We start from the raw sequence: 12,878 nt of genomic DNA, 5'->3' as shown, positions 1-12,878 counted from the left end.
TTTCCATATGTCTAAGTAATTCTGTTTGGGTTTGTCCTACTTCAGCATTAGGGCCCCTGACCAAAGTACTGTCGATGTATGGGCATACCCTGACTCCCTCTCTGGGGTGGTAGCCCAGTAAGCAATGGCTGGTGCATGGCAGTACCTCTGCAGGAAGCATGTGAAAGCAAACTGCACGCCCTCCTGGTGAAGGCAAAGTGCTCACTCTGTGCTTCTCAGAAGGAGATTGTATGCCATTGGCTGCTCGAACCTGATGAACATCCTCTGTGGTTACTACCAGTTCGGCCATATCCTTGGCTGCTATGGGATCGGCACGTAACTGACAGTCATCAAAGGACAGTCACCATTTTCCCCTAGGTTTACCATTAGGCAGTTCGGAGCGGTCCTTATACAGTAGCTGTCCATATAAATAGGAAGAAAAAATGGACGGTAGAGCATGTCCACCTTTATTTGAAAACAACCTAAAAAGGTGAACTGAGTTCTGCAGTTCTTTTGTTGCTGAATGCACTTTTCCAGACTTTGGTTTTCAGTATTTTCATTATTCGTCCTCTTATTCTGCCTCTGCGTCTACCCAGTCTAGCCCAGCATCTTCGCAGTCCTCCTCAAGGGCAGCCAGATCTTCCTGGGCTTCAGAAAAGCCTCCTTCCTCCATTCCTTCCCAAGTGCACTGACGTACAAAGAAGCACTTAGAGTATGTGGTCAAGGCGAGCCCAGACTTTGGCAACAGCCGTTGTGCTGCTCAGGTACACACAGCTGGATGCACCTGCGCGGGATCACCACCTGGCACCACAGCTGGAGGCTGGTAGTTAGCGCCCCAACTTCAAGAAAACAAAAGCTTCTGCCATGAGTGAGAAGGGTGAAAGGCTTATTTCTGTTAACGATAAAAAGTCTGCGTGCTTATGAAGAAAGAAAATAACTTATAATGATTCAGGTGTCCCATTCCTGGAGGTGCCCCAGGCCACGGATGGGCCCTGGGCAGCCTGAGCTAGGGAGTGGGGGAAACCAGCACACAGCAGGAGTGGGGCTGGGGAGGCTGTGAAGTCCCTTCCAACCTGAGCCAATTCTATGATTTTATGACATAGGGACACTGGGGACGTGGGCATAGGGGATACAGGGGACAATGGGGACATGGGCACACCTGGAGCAGGGGGGAGGCAGGGTTAATGGGGGGGGGTCAGTGGAGTGCAATCTGGGGTTTATGGGGAGGAGTGGGTACAGACAGGAATAAGAGGAGGAACTGGTTGGTCATGGGGTGCAAGGGATGTTTATGGGGGTCACGGGACTTCTTAGGTGTCACGGGATGGGGTGGTCATGGGGCGTAAGGGGGGAATTAGGGTGGTTATGGGGTGGAAGGGGTCGTGAGGACATCAAATGGCGGCCATACGGGGAGTTGTATGGGAGTGTTATACGGGAGGGTGCCCCCATTTTAAGACCACATCATTCCTCCCTTCTTTTGCTCCCCTATTTCTGTCTCCACCATCCTGCTCTCCCATTTTAGCCTCTCCCTTTTTTACCTCGCCATTTTTGCCTGTCCCCCCCTCCCCCCCATTTCTGACTCTCATTTTAGCTTTCCCCAACACTGTCCCTCCACCTTTTTGTCCCTCCATTTTACTTCCATTTTAGGCTGCTTCCTCATTCCCCACCCAACTTTTCCACCATTCTTCCGGATTCCCCCTTTGTCTTGCCGCCCACGGCGGGGGCGGGGGGAGGGAGGGGTGAGGGGTCCTTCTGGTTTTGAGGCTGCTCAGAGGCACTGGTGGGATCCTGAGGGGGGTCCTGAGGTGCCGACCTTCCCCAGCGTCACCTCAATGCTGTCACGGTGAAGCCGGAGGCAGGGCGTGGGGACAGCCGCAGCTCGGCAGTGTCGCCGGGGCCCGTGCTCTGCTGCAGAGCGAGGTGGGGGCTCAGCAGGACCCCCCCTACGGCACGCCCTGCATCGCTCCGGGAGGCCGTTCCTGCCCCGCACCGGCTCCCACTGCACCCCCCCCCCTCCCCGCACACTCGGGAACCCCAAAAAGGGGACGGGGTCAGCTCCAGGAGTCCCCTACAAACCCCGGGTGACGCAGGCGTTCCACTAAGGACGTGAGGTCCAGAGGTCCCTCAAAACAAAGGGACCCCCCCCACAGTGCACGGAGCCCCCGGAACCGCACCGGGACCCCCACGGAGCGCACGGCGACCCCCCGGGAGTCCCAGAACTGCTCCCGGGCCCTCCCCCCGCTGCACCGGAACCCCCAGAAGACGAACCGAGGACTCCCTCGCGTTCCGCGGGGCGCAGCGAGCGGCCCCTCCCGGCGCCGTGACGTAAAGCGCCGCCGTGACGTAAAGCGGCGCCGCTCCGCCCGCCCACTGCCACGGCAACAGCCGCCGGAAAGCGACGCCGTCTGTACGGCAACAGCGTCGGCAAGCGCCCTTCCTGATTGGCTGATCCGAGAGCCGCCCCCCCGGCGGCGCCGCGGGGCATGCCGGGAAGTGCGGTTCTCGCCGCGCCGCGTCCTTCCGCCGCCGCGCGGGGGCTGCCGGGAAGCGGTGCGGTTCTATGGCGGAGCCGGCGGTGAGCGGGGCGGGCGTTTGGAGGTGTTGTGGGCGCGGGCTGAGGGTGCCAGAGGTGCTCGCGGGAGCTGGGGGTGCTCTGGAGATGCTCGAGGAGACCTGAGATCCGTGGGGGCCTATGGGGTGGCTGTGGGGGGCTATAGAAGCTCCGAGGGGGCTGTAGAGGGGTGTAGGTGGGCGCGGGGCGGTTCGTGCGGCTTACGGGACCTGTAGAGGTGGTAGTGGTATGGGATGCTGTTGGGGTCCTGGAAGCTGTAGGGGCGCTGCAGGGTTCCGTAGGTAATCCCAGAAGCTGTGGAGGTCCTTCAGGCAGTCCCGAGAGCTATAGGGGTGCTCGACGGGTGCTCTAGGACTGCTTGAAGCGATCCTCTAGCTGATCCTATAGAGTGTGCTGTAGGGTCCTGGGAACCGTAGATGTGCGCTGAGGTCCTGGGAGCGACAGAGTGGGAACGGGGGCCCTGTGTGGGAGGTACAGAGATATAGGGGTGCTGAGGCAGAGCTGTAGGCATTGCTGGCAGCTGTAGGCATGGCTGTGGGTGTGCTCCGGGGGACCGGCGAGGCATGGAGAGGGTATGGGGATGCAGCAGGCGGTCCTGGGAGCTACAGGGGTGCTGCGGGGTGTTGCAGGTGCTTATGGGATGTCTGGGGGTTACGGGGTGCTATAGAGATGCTGTAGGACCGTGTCCAATCCCACCCCCCTTTGCAGCCCCCTGGGGGGCCGCAACCCCGCGCCCGGCGCCTGGCAGCACTGCTGAACCGCAGCCTGCGGGTGCGCATGTCGGACGGGCGCACGCTGGTGGGAGCCTTCCTCTGCACCGACCGCGATGCCAACGTCATCCTTGGCTCCGCGCAGGAGTTCCTCAAGGCCGCGGGTAGGGGGCCACAGCGGGAAATGGGGTTGCAGGGGCAGTGGGGACTCGGGGGCTGAATGGGGGTGGGGGGAGTGATGAAATGGGGGCGGTGATGGGGACGTGGAGCGGACGGTGAGGGCATCAGGGGTGATGGGAATGGGAACGCGGGGGATGGTGGGGATGGGGACGTGGCGGTGAGGGTGACGCAGGGCTGCTGTCCCCTCCAGATGCATTCCCAGGCAGCGAGCCGCGTGTGCTGGGTTTGGCCATGGTGCCTGGGCATCACATCGTGTCCATTGAGGTGGAGCGTGACGCCGCCGCCGCCCTGTGCTCCTGACAGCCCCCCCGTGGGACGGACCCCCGTGTGTTGTGCACCTCTCGTGTACCCTAACTGGTGATGGACCCCAGCCATCCAAAATGACCGCGGGAATCGGGATCCCCGCAGCCCCATTAAAGCCCCTGTGGTGGTCACACTGTCACCATGTGATGCCATCATTCCAGCCCCCCGCAAAACAGGACACAGGTGCCCCTCCCTCCCCCAAACGCTCAATTTTCTCCCTAGAACAGAGTGGTGCAGGCTAATTTGATCTCAGGTGCAAGATGTTTCAGTGGGCAAAAGGGGCGGAGGGAACACACAGCAGTCCTGGTCCCTCCTGTCTGTGATAAAACACTGGGGCCGTGGGGTGGTCAGGGAGGAATGGGAACAAGGGGGGGGTGACACAGGGGGTCTGGGGCAGCCAGTGGGTTCAGCTCCATGATGGGGAGGGGTGGGAGGGGGTCGCTGTTGGGGCCATCCCCCCAGGTCGCAGTGACACTGAAACGCAGCCCCAGAACAAGTACACCCCAGTGACCTGCACCGGGAGTCGGGAACCCCCGAGCCACCCTCCCCTCGCAATTAAGCACCCCCCCACAACGCTTCACATATAAGGTAAAAAAAGAGGCAAAAAAGATCCCTTACAAAATACAGATCCCCAGAATGCCCTCCCTCGGGGACAGTTTTTGGTTGAAATCTGGGAAGAGTCTGACAAAGCTCCCCCCGCTAAGAGGCTCCAAGCAGCCTCTTAGTGCTTTGGGGGTGAGGATGGGGACAAGTCCCACCTCCGGGGCCTTCCTGAGTTGTGGGGGCAGTGAGACCCCCTTCACATTTATGGGAGATGGGAGCACTGAGCCCTCCCCCAGCCACAAGATGGGGGACACTGTGGACTTCCCCCCCACAGTGGGGGGCAGTGCGGTGCCCCTCCTCTCGGACCCCTCTGAGTTATGTGGGGAGCAGTGTGATGCCCACAAAAGCCCCACGTTGGGGAAGGGCGGAAAGAGCCCCCTCCGTTACACAGTGAGCATGGGGCCATGGGCTCTACATGAGCTCTATGTATAAATAAGAAGGAAGAAAAAATGGACGGTAGAACATGTAAAAGCTTATTGGAAAACAACCGAACAAAGTGAACTGAGTTCTGCAGTTCTTTTGTTGCTGAATGCACTTTTCCAGACTTCACTTTTCAGATGAGTATTTTCAGTATTTGTCCTCTTCTTCTGCCTCTGCTTCTACCCCGTCTAGCCCAGCCTCTTCACAGTCTTTCTCAAGGGCAGCCAGATCTTCCCGGGCTTCAGAAAATTCTCCTTCCTCCATTCTTTTTTCCATTCATTGCCTCAGTCTTTAATAGTGAGACTAGTTGCTCCCTGGGCACGCGGCCCCTTGCGCTGGAAGATAGAGATGGGGAATAGAATAGGCCCTGCATAATCCACGATGAGATGGTTTTGGACCAGCTCTGAAAGCTGGACACTCACAGGTCCATGGGGCCAGATGGACTGCACCCCGGAGTGCTGAGAGAGTTGGCGGATGTGGTTGCCACGCTGCTCTCCATCATCCTTCGGCAGTCCTGGCTAACTGGGGATGTCCTTGTGGACTGGAGACTGGCAAATGTGATTCCCATCTTCAAAAAGGGCCGGAAAGATGATCCTGGTACCTACAGACCTGTCAGTCTCACATCAGTAGCAGGGGAGGTGTTTCAGGATCTGAGAGACAGGATGTCTCAGGAGCAGAGGCAAGCAAACTGTGCACTCAGAGCAGCACAGAGGGTTACAAGTTTTAGTCAGCAAACACACACTCATACAGGCACAGGCATCCATAGCCGTTGTGCTGCTCAGGTACACACAGCCGCTGCACCTTCGTGGGGTCACCACCTGGCACCACAGCTGGAGGCTGGTAGTTAGCGCCCCACCTTCAAGAGAACAAAAGCTTCTGCCATGAGTGAGAAGGGTGAGAGGCTTATTTCTGTTAACGATAAAAAGTCTGCGTGCTTATGAAGAAAGAAATAAAATAACATTTTTAACTTTATTTTGCGCTTCATTAAAATATTTAACTGAATCCTAAGTTCTGGAGCAGGTCAAACTGGGCCAGCATTAAGTAGATTGTACTACGGAATATTTTCCAACGGGTCATAACAGGTAAACCACAAAAATGAGTGCGGAGGGGCCGTGGATGACGCTGCTGTTAGGAAAAGCGAACTGGACTCTACTCAGAACGTGAGAATCTGGCTCTGTCCAAGTCCTGAGTGCGTGGCCCGTAGCCAGAAGGACTGAGCACCTGTCTGCAAGGTGACGCTGCCGGTCAACTGAGAACAAACACACCTGGCTGAAGAATCTGACGTGGATCTGGTAAAAAGTCTGCTTACAAGAGCCCGTGTTTAAACACAACAGCACAAACAGATGTGCCCTAGTGATACCAGCCGGGGCTCACGGATGGTACCTGTCACGTTACGGTATCTAAAAAATGTTGTTGGGAAGTGACTGCGCCGCATCACCGTGGCGTTTCCGCTGTTGCCTGGGGCTTGTCTGTATTCCCTCTCTACGCCATTGCCTAGGTTTCTGCAGTGAAACCTGGCTCTGGTTTCCGGTACCTACATGTCTGTAAATTGCTTTCAGATACTCAGTATTACCCGTTCCTATAAAAAACGGGGTTGCTGTTCCGTACCTTGGTATGGAATTTTCCTCTGTGTCGCAATATCTGGGATTTATACTTCAGCACGTAGTCTGAAATGTGAGCTGCTCAGTGACAGGAGAGCTCCAACACTGCGCAGTGACCGTTACCTCCGAACGCGAAGCAGTTCCTAACATTCCAGAGACCGAGCGCTTCAGAAGTGATGTAGATACCTTGAGTCCAGTTGGGCACCAAACCAAAAGTGGATCCTTTCACCAGCTGGGATTCAGAGACTCCAGGAGCCTGGATTGAGGGTGCACAAGGAATAAGATTACTGGAAATTGAGGGGGGGCGGGGAGGGCGGCAGAAATTAAACATTCAGATAGAAGGCATTTGGTAACATCCGGTAACGTCGGTGGGGACTGAAGGCAAAGAATGTGAGGAGATGAAAATGAGGAGTCTGAGAGCCCCTTCTCCATCTCCAAAACTCCTGCGGGACCCACGTGTCAGAGTATCTCTATCCCCACAGGAGGTGGCCCGGGCGCCGCCTCGGAACCCCCCGTTGCCTGGGCACTCAGGCATGGCAGTGCTATGGTCTGGGACCATGGAGCGGCAGTGGGTGCCCCTTCTGCTGCTCCTGGTGCCCTGGCTTCCGGGGCTGCACCCCTGCCTGCTCTGCTTTGGGCCCCCCGTTCAGTGGGCCCGGCTCTGCCGTGAGATTGCCAGGAGCTCTCAGAAGGACTCCCAGCACCAGCACTGCCTGGAGGCCCTCGCAGAGGCTGCTGTGCCACTTGCCCCCGTCACCGTGGGTGGGTGGTGGGACCCTGGGGACGCCCACCCCAGTGGGGCCTTCTGCCCAAGGACACCTGTCCTGAGTGGCACCCTAGGGACCACCATCTCAGCGGGACCCTCAGACAAGCGTTCTGGGGGCCCTCGAGGATGCCACGGTCTCCCCAGTCCTAAGGTGGATGCCCCCCAGGCGCCCCTCAGCCCTGTCTGGCCCTCTCCCAACTCTGATCTGAACCCTAGGGATCTCTGGGGACCCCAGACTTGCCTGGAACACTGGGGATCACCCAGCCCTGGCCAGGGACACAATGGGGACCTCCAGCAACTCCCAGAGCTACCCAAGACCTTAGGGATCTTCAGGGATACCTGACCCTTCCCAGAACCCCTACATCCCGACCAGGACTCCAGGAATCAGCACGTCACCCTCCCCCAGCTCTTCCTGGAACCCTCTAGCCCTGAGTCTCCAATCCTGACCCTGTGGTGGTCCCAGTGACCTTGCTGTGGTCTCTTGCAGGGTCAGGGCAGAGTGAAGCGCTGCGGAAGATCATCATGGATGCCTTGCATTTACTGGAGAAGCAGAAGGACAAGAGTGAGCAGGGCTGTGCGTGGGGATGAGATGTATGGGAGGTTAGGGGCACAGGGGATGGGATGCGGGGGACTTGAATGGGGATCTCTGGGAATATAGGATGTATGGAGTTCTGGGGTGGTGTAAGGCGATACTTGGGGAATCCTGAGGGTATCCTGGTTTCAGGGCATAGAGAGTCTGGTGCTTTGGAGGGGTATTTAGGGGTGTATGAAACGCCAGGATGGGCGTATGGGATCCGGATGAGTTCTGCGGGGAATCTGTGGGATTAGTGGGGACAGGGGTCTCGACACTGGAAGATCTGAGGGTGGGGGCATTGTCTGACATGGACATCTGTGAGCCCCCAGAGCCTCTTGCGGTGTCTCTGCGGGAAGCCATCCAAATAATTTGGGTGAAGCTGAGCCAGCTGGAGCAAGGTACGGGGCCAGCAGGGACCCCCATCCAGGACTCCCACCCATGTGAACCCTGGGACTCCCACCCCAGCTTCCCCACCTGGGGCACACAGACACCGCTTCTGGACATTTACGCCCCAAGATCCCCACCCTGGGCATCCCTTTCCTGGAGACACCCCCGGGGATTCCATACCGGGGCTGAACAAGGGCTGAGCCCTTGTAGCTCGTCACAGGCATGAGGGCCCCTCACGATCCCCACTTTAACGATTCTTCCCCCAACCAGCTCCTGCCTGCATCCCCCCCTGCGGTGAGTGCCTCTCTCCTGTTTTGCCATCCCCCCGCCCCCGAATTCCCCTCCTACCTCCTGAGACTGCCAAGCACCTCCCTCCCAGGGCACCAGCCGGCCGCCCGCGTCTTCCAGTGTGCAACCTGCCGCCTCGTCGACTGCCAGTTCCCTGTAGACTGCCCAGGTAGGGAGGCACGGGGACCGGGACACAGCTACCCAGGCTGTGTGCATGCCCATGCCTGCTGTGAGCACCGCCAGTCGCACAGGGGCGCCGCCGCTCCTGCAGGTGCGTGAGCACAGGTGAGCTCAGCCGGCAGCGCTCCCAGTTCAGGACGTGTGGGTCCACGAGGACGAAGCCATCACGCTGCACTGCGACGTGCCCTTCGCTGTGCCTCCCGAGCTGCAGGTTACGTGGATGTTTGCCAAGGACGTAAGCGGCACGCACGTGCAGTGCGCATAGACATCAGGAGGGGCCTGGGCACGGTGGCATTGCCGCTTGTGTGCACGGCATCAGCGCTGCCAGCCGAGGGGGGCATTGCTTGCACGTGATATACGTGTACTGACTGTGAGCAGCATGTGCAAGAGCGCATGTGGCAGGAACAAGCGAGCACCCGCACGAAGGGTGAGTGTGAGCAGGAGGCGGGTCACCGTGTGCGTGCAGCTTCTCGTGCACTTCTGCGAGGGAAGTAACTTGTGCACATGTTGTGCATCCTCGTGTGGCACGTGAGCATGCGTGGGACGTGGGGCGCGATGCACATGCATGAGCATAGGACACGAGGAGCACATGGGGACATGACAAGCACACGTGTGACACGGGTGCCTTTGCATGCACGTACCGATGGGCCGGGCAGCGCTGACCTGTTCCCTATGCCTCAGATACGCACGCAGGACCTGGCGCTGTTTGAGGAGCTGCAGAGGGGCGTTGGGGAGCCCCCCAGCCTGACCGTGCAGGACCCCACTCTGGGAACCATTGCCTGTCGCCTGGGGGCCGCCTCTGAGACCCTGGCCCGCAAGTACTTCTACCTCAATGGTGTGCATGGACTGGAGCCCTCCAGGGCAGCGTGGGGTGCAGGGGGACCCCGGGACCCCCGGGTGCACGGGGCGGGAGGAGGTGGGCTGTGCGAGAGCAGGGAGCCTGCATGCCCAGGCCCCTGGTGAGAGGGGAGAGCGGAGCTGGTGTTCCCTGACCCCAGCTCCTCACAGGGCAATAGGGCGTATGGGGTTTCTGGGGGCCACCAGGTCTGTGCCGGAGCAGGGGCTGCAGGGGCATGTGGCTCCTGCTGGGAGTTCCCCACGTGCCTGGCTGGGTCTCTGCAGTGTCAGGGGGAAGCGTGGAGGCCGAGCAGGGGCTCCAGGCCCGGTTCAGGGCTGTGCTGCGCTGGCCCCGGGGCAGAGCCCCCCTGCACCTCACCGCATCCCTGCAGCTGGGACTGGCCCTTGGCTTCGTGGGGCTCGTGCTGCTGCTGCTGCTGCTGTGAGCACTCCCGACCTGCTGCACTCACCGTTCCCGCCGCTGGGGTCCCTCACAGACCTGCATCGGGTTCCCAAATCCCCCTGAAGTCCCAGCGCCTCAGGAATCCCTACAGACATGAGGGGACCAGACGTCGAGGGAGGGGCACAGACTGCTGTGACTCCCCACCTGTCAGAGCTCTTATTTTCCGCTGGCACTCCGTTCATCCTCCGACCCGTACTGGGGCTCCTCACTCACACCCAGGACCTCTCCAGAGCACCCTGTTTCCCCCAGACTCCTTAACTGCCCCTAGACCCTGTCACTTTCCCTCGTTTTCTCCAGAATCCCCATAGACCCTTTAGGGCCCTGCTTACATGCAAGTTGACACAGTTGCCCCTACGACCCCAAGGCCCCATACGTTCCCCTTTAGATCCTTCAGTTGCTCCCAGGGCCCACAGCTGCCCCACGGCCCTCTTCCCTCTCCCCCCAACAGATGGGGATAGGAGGTCTCCTTCCCCCTCCTACTCTCTCTCCATTCTTCTTACCTCCTCCTAGGGCCTCCTGGCAACGCTGCCGGAAATCTCCGCAGCCTCCCAGACCCCAGTGACTCCCAGGCACCCCACAGACCTGGACACCAGGGCCCCAAAGGAAGCGTGGATCACCGTGGACTTACGCCAGGATCTTTCCCCGAGGACCAAAACATTTGCAGTTGCTCATCTTGCATTGTCCATGGGATGTAACTGGGACTCGTGGGTCCTTCCCCTAACCCTTCGCCTGTATGGAATGGGGGAGAATTTGCCTTTGCGTTTGTTACCAATTATAATCATATGTCTTACCTGTTTCTGGGAGAGGGAAGTTGTGGGATAGGAGGAGATGACAACCCCCCAGAGGCAGGAGCCACTGCGTGCGTGGCCCCGGGGGAGCCGTGTGCCAGAGGGTCCAATGCAGCCAGGGAGCGCCTGTCGTCCCAACTCCCTGCTCTGGTACAAAGGCAGCAGCACAACGGTGACAGAGCACAGAGCGGCCCAGGGCAGGGCTGCACCACCACATCCTCACTGCTACTGCCAGGGAGCTTAATACACTGGGGCTGGTCCCAAATGGAGCAAATAAGTCACTGAGCTGCATCTCATCCTCCGCACTGAAATCTCTCTGCACTGAGAAGCACTTGTGCAAAGGCACGTAGATATCCTCAAAGTGCAGGAGCTGGAATCCTAAGTTCATTTGATCTGTGCGTGGGCTCCTTGTCTTTGTGATAACCTGTCCCCACCATGGAGCCGCCCCGAGCGCCCTCCTGGATGGGCACTCTGGGGAAGTGCTGCTTCACAAGGAGCTCAGTTCAATACAAAATCCACAGCAAAGAGGATTCCTGCAGTACAAAGAGCCGGGAAAACGCGGGCTCGTTGGGAAAGACTTGAGCAAGGGAGATTCGCCCTTGGTGGAAAGGATCGGGTCAGGGCACGCTTGAGCAAGCTGGACGCGAACAAATTGCTGGGCGCTGAGGGATGCACCCACAGCTGCCGGGGGGCTGGCAGGTGTCACTGCGTGGCCACTCCCCATCAGCTTTGATGGACCGTGGCAACTGGAAGAAGCGTCCAAAAACTGGAGGAAAACAAACCGAAGGGGAAAAGGAGGAGGGGAACGACAGCTGGTCCCTCCCCTCGGTCCCTAGGAGAGGATAGAGCAACTCACCTTGGAAACCCCTTCCAGGCACACGAAGGAGAATCATCAGGAACGGCTCCTGCGCACACAGGCAGGTCTCACCTGGCACTGAGACCTTCCTGCGCACACACGAGACAGAGCGAGATTATGCCGAGATAGTTAAGACAAGATGTAATATGAAAATACAAGAAGCTCCTCTCCTTCCTCCTCAGCACACTCTGCTCCCCACACGCCCAGTGGTCGCCCATTACGCTCTGTGGGTGCTCAGGGTCCCTCAGCTCCTCCCTGTGGGCACTCAGTTGCCCCCCATTCCCCTCGGGGTGCCTGCAGCCCCTCTCTGCCCCCGCCCATGCTTTGGAACACCGCAGTTCCCATCCACGCATGCTCAGATCTCCTCCGCCGCCCTCTGTGCACACCCCAGCCCCTGCCATTCCTTACACCCAAACCGTACCCCCTCTATATACCCTCCAGTCCCCTCTGTTGCCTTCCGAGTGCTCTTAGACCCCCTCCAACCCACCCCATCCGCCCATGGTTCGTCCAGTGTTTGCTCTCCCCGCTAGATGAGGACTGGCATCCAAGTGTTTGTTCAAAAGCAGCAGTCTTCAGAGCTCCCAGCAGGAATTTCATCCAAGGAGCTGAGCAGAGTGCATTCCAAGCACTCTTGCTGGCACAGGTGTTATTTTCTTTGCAGCTGTGTGCCAGGAACCATGGTCACTTTCTTCCCAGGTCGTGTTTTCTGAGGGCCAGAAGGGAACGCGCTCTGATTACCACCCCCAGCAGAAAGGAGGCTGCGTGGGTCAGACGCGCTCACCCCACCCCCTGCGGAGGGCCCTACAAGTGCCTCTCCCACTGCGGCCCCACGGCTCTGCACGTCAGAGGGAGCCCCGTGCCGCAGCCATGGGTGAGTGCAGGTCTGGGGAGGGCTCCTTGCAGGGCACTGGGAGAGGCCCTGAGCACTGCCCCGATGGGGATCGGGGATATCAGTGCACGCAGAAGGCTGCACTTGGGGATGGGAAAGGGCAAGATGCTCACCCCCCTTGGGCGGAGGAGCTGAGGCCTTTGGCTCCCCAGCTGGCACAGAGCGCAGCATACGTCGTGTGTTCCTGCGTCACACGTGGGAGTGCTGGAGCCACGGGATTTCCCACCTCACGTTTCAACATTTTTACATCTTCTCCCTTTTCCAGTAACCCACTGCCTTCTACTCCTTGCTTGTGTGCTGGTCTTGGCCACCCCACACCTCTCTGTGCCTGCGCAAACCCTGAACATCTTCAAGAAAGCTCTCTCCAACACTTTGACAAACGCTCTGAAGAAAAACGTAAGGAGCATTCCATGGGTATCGCGGTGCTCTCACCAACCTCACTGCCATTCCTTGGTCTGGGCCAACCGTGTGCTCTCAGGGTTTCC

The 12,878-nt window shown here is 58.9% G+C and overlaps 2 protein-coding genes and 1 long non-coding RNA gene across 5 annotated transcripts; 2 read left to right on the top strand and 1 right to left on the bottom strand.

Moving 5' to 3' along the window:
* On the bottom strand, positions 426 to 2,397 carry LOC110407743. Its single transcript, XR_002444020.1, has 2 exons — positions 2,245 to 2,397; positions 426 to 818 (listed from the first exon to the last, which is right to left on the bottom strand). It is a non-coding gene; the product is annotated as an uncharacterized LOC110407743 (long non-coding RNA).
* Positions 2,407 to 3,880, top strand: NAA38 (N(alpha)-acetyltransferase 38, NatC auxiliary subunit). The gene is made up of 3 exons (XM_021415766.1): positions 2,407 to 2,551; positions 3,257 to 3,422; positions 3,629 to 3,880. The coding sequence occupies exons 1-3, from the start codon at positions 2,537 to 2,539 to the stop codon at positions 3,736 to 3,738; spliced, it is 291 nt and encodes a 96-aa protein (XP_021271441.1). The 5' UTR covers positions 2,407 to 2,536; the 3' UTR covers positions 3,739 to 3,880.
* Positions 6,507 to 10,653, top strand: LOC110407741 (sperm acrosome membrane-associated protein 6-like). 3 transcript variants are annotated; one of them, XM_021415765.1, is made up of 8 exons: positions 6,507 to 6,632; positions 7,619 to 7,693; positions 8,035 to 8,103; positions 8,363 to 8,386; positions 8,472 to 8,549; positions 8,692 to 8,795; positions 9,242 to 9,395; positions 10,371 to 10,653. In XM_021415765.1, the coding sequence occupies exons 2-8, from the start codon at positions 7,654 to 7,656 to the stop codon at positions 10,553 to 10,555; spliced, it is 654 nt and encodes a 217-aa protein (XP_021271440.1). In that variant the 5' UTR covers positions 6,507 to 6,632; positions 7,619 to 7,653; the 3' UTR covers positions 10,556 to 10,653. The 3 variants fall into 3 exon arrangements, with proteins under 3 accessions (XP_021271440.1, XP_021271437.1, XP_021271439.1); XM_021415762.1 differs by having other exon boundaries at positions 6,614 to 7,127; XM_021415764.1 differs by lacking the exons at positions 9,242 to 9,395; positions 10,371 to 10,653 and having other exon boundaries at positions 6,614 to 7,127; positions 8,363 to 8,549; positions 8,652 to 8,834.

The sequence above is a fragment of the Numida meleagris genome, chromosome 18 (assembly GCF_002078875.1).
Source record: "Numida meleagris isolate 19003 breed g44 Domestic line chromosome 18, NumMel1.0, whole genome shotgun sequence".
NCBI classification, from domain to species: domain Eukaryota; kingdom Metazoa; phylum Chordata; class Aves; order Galliformes; family Numididae; genus Numida; species Numida meleagris.
Note: the sequence above shows the minus strand (reverse complement) of the source record. Positions and strands in the feature narration are given on the sequence as shown.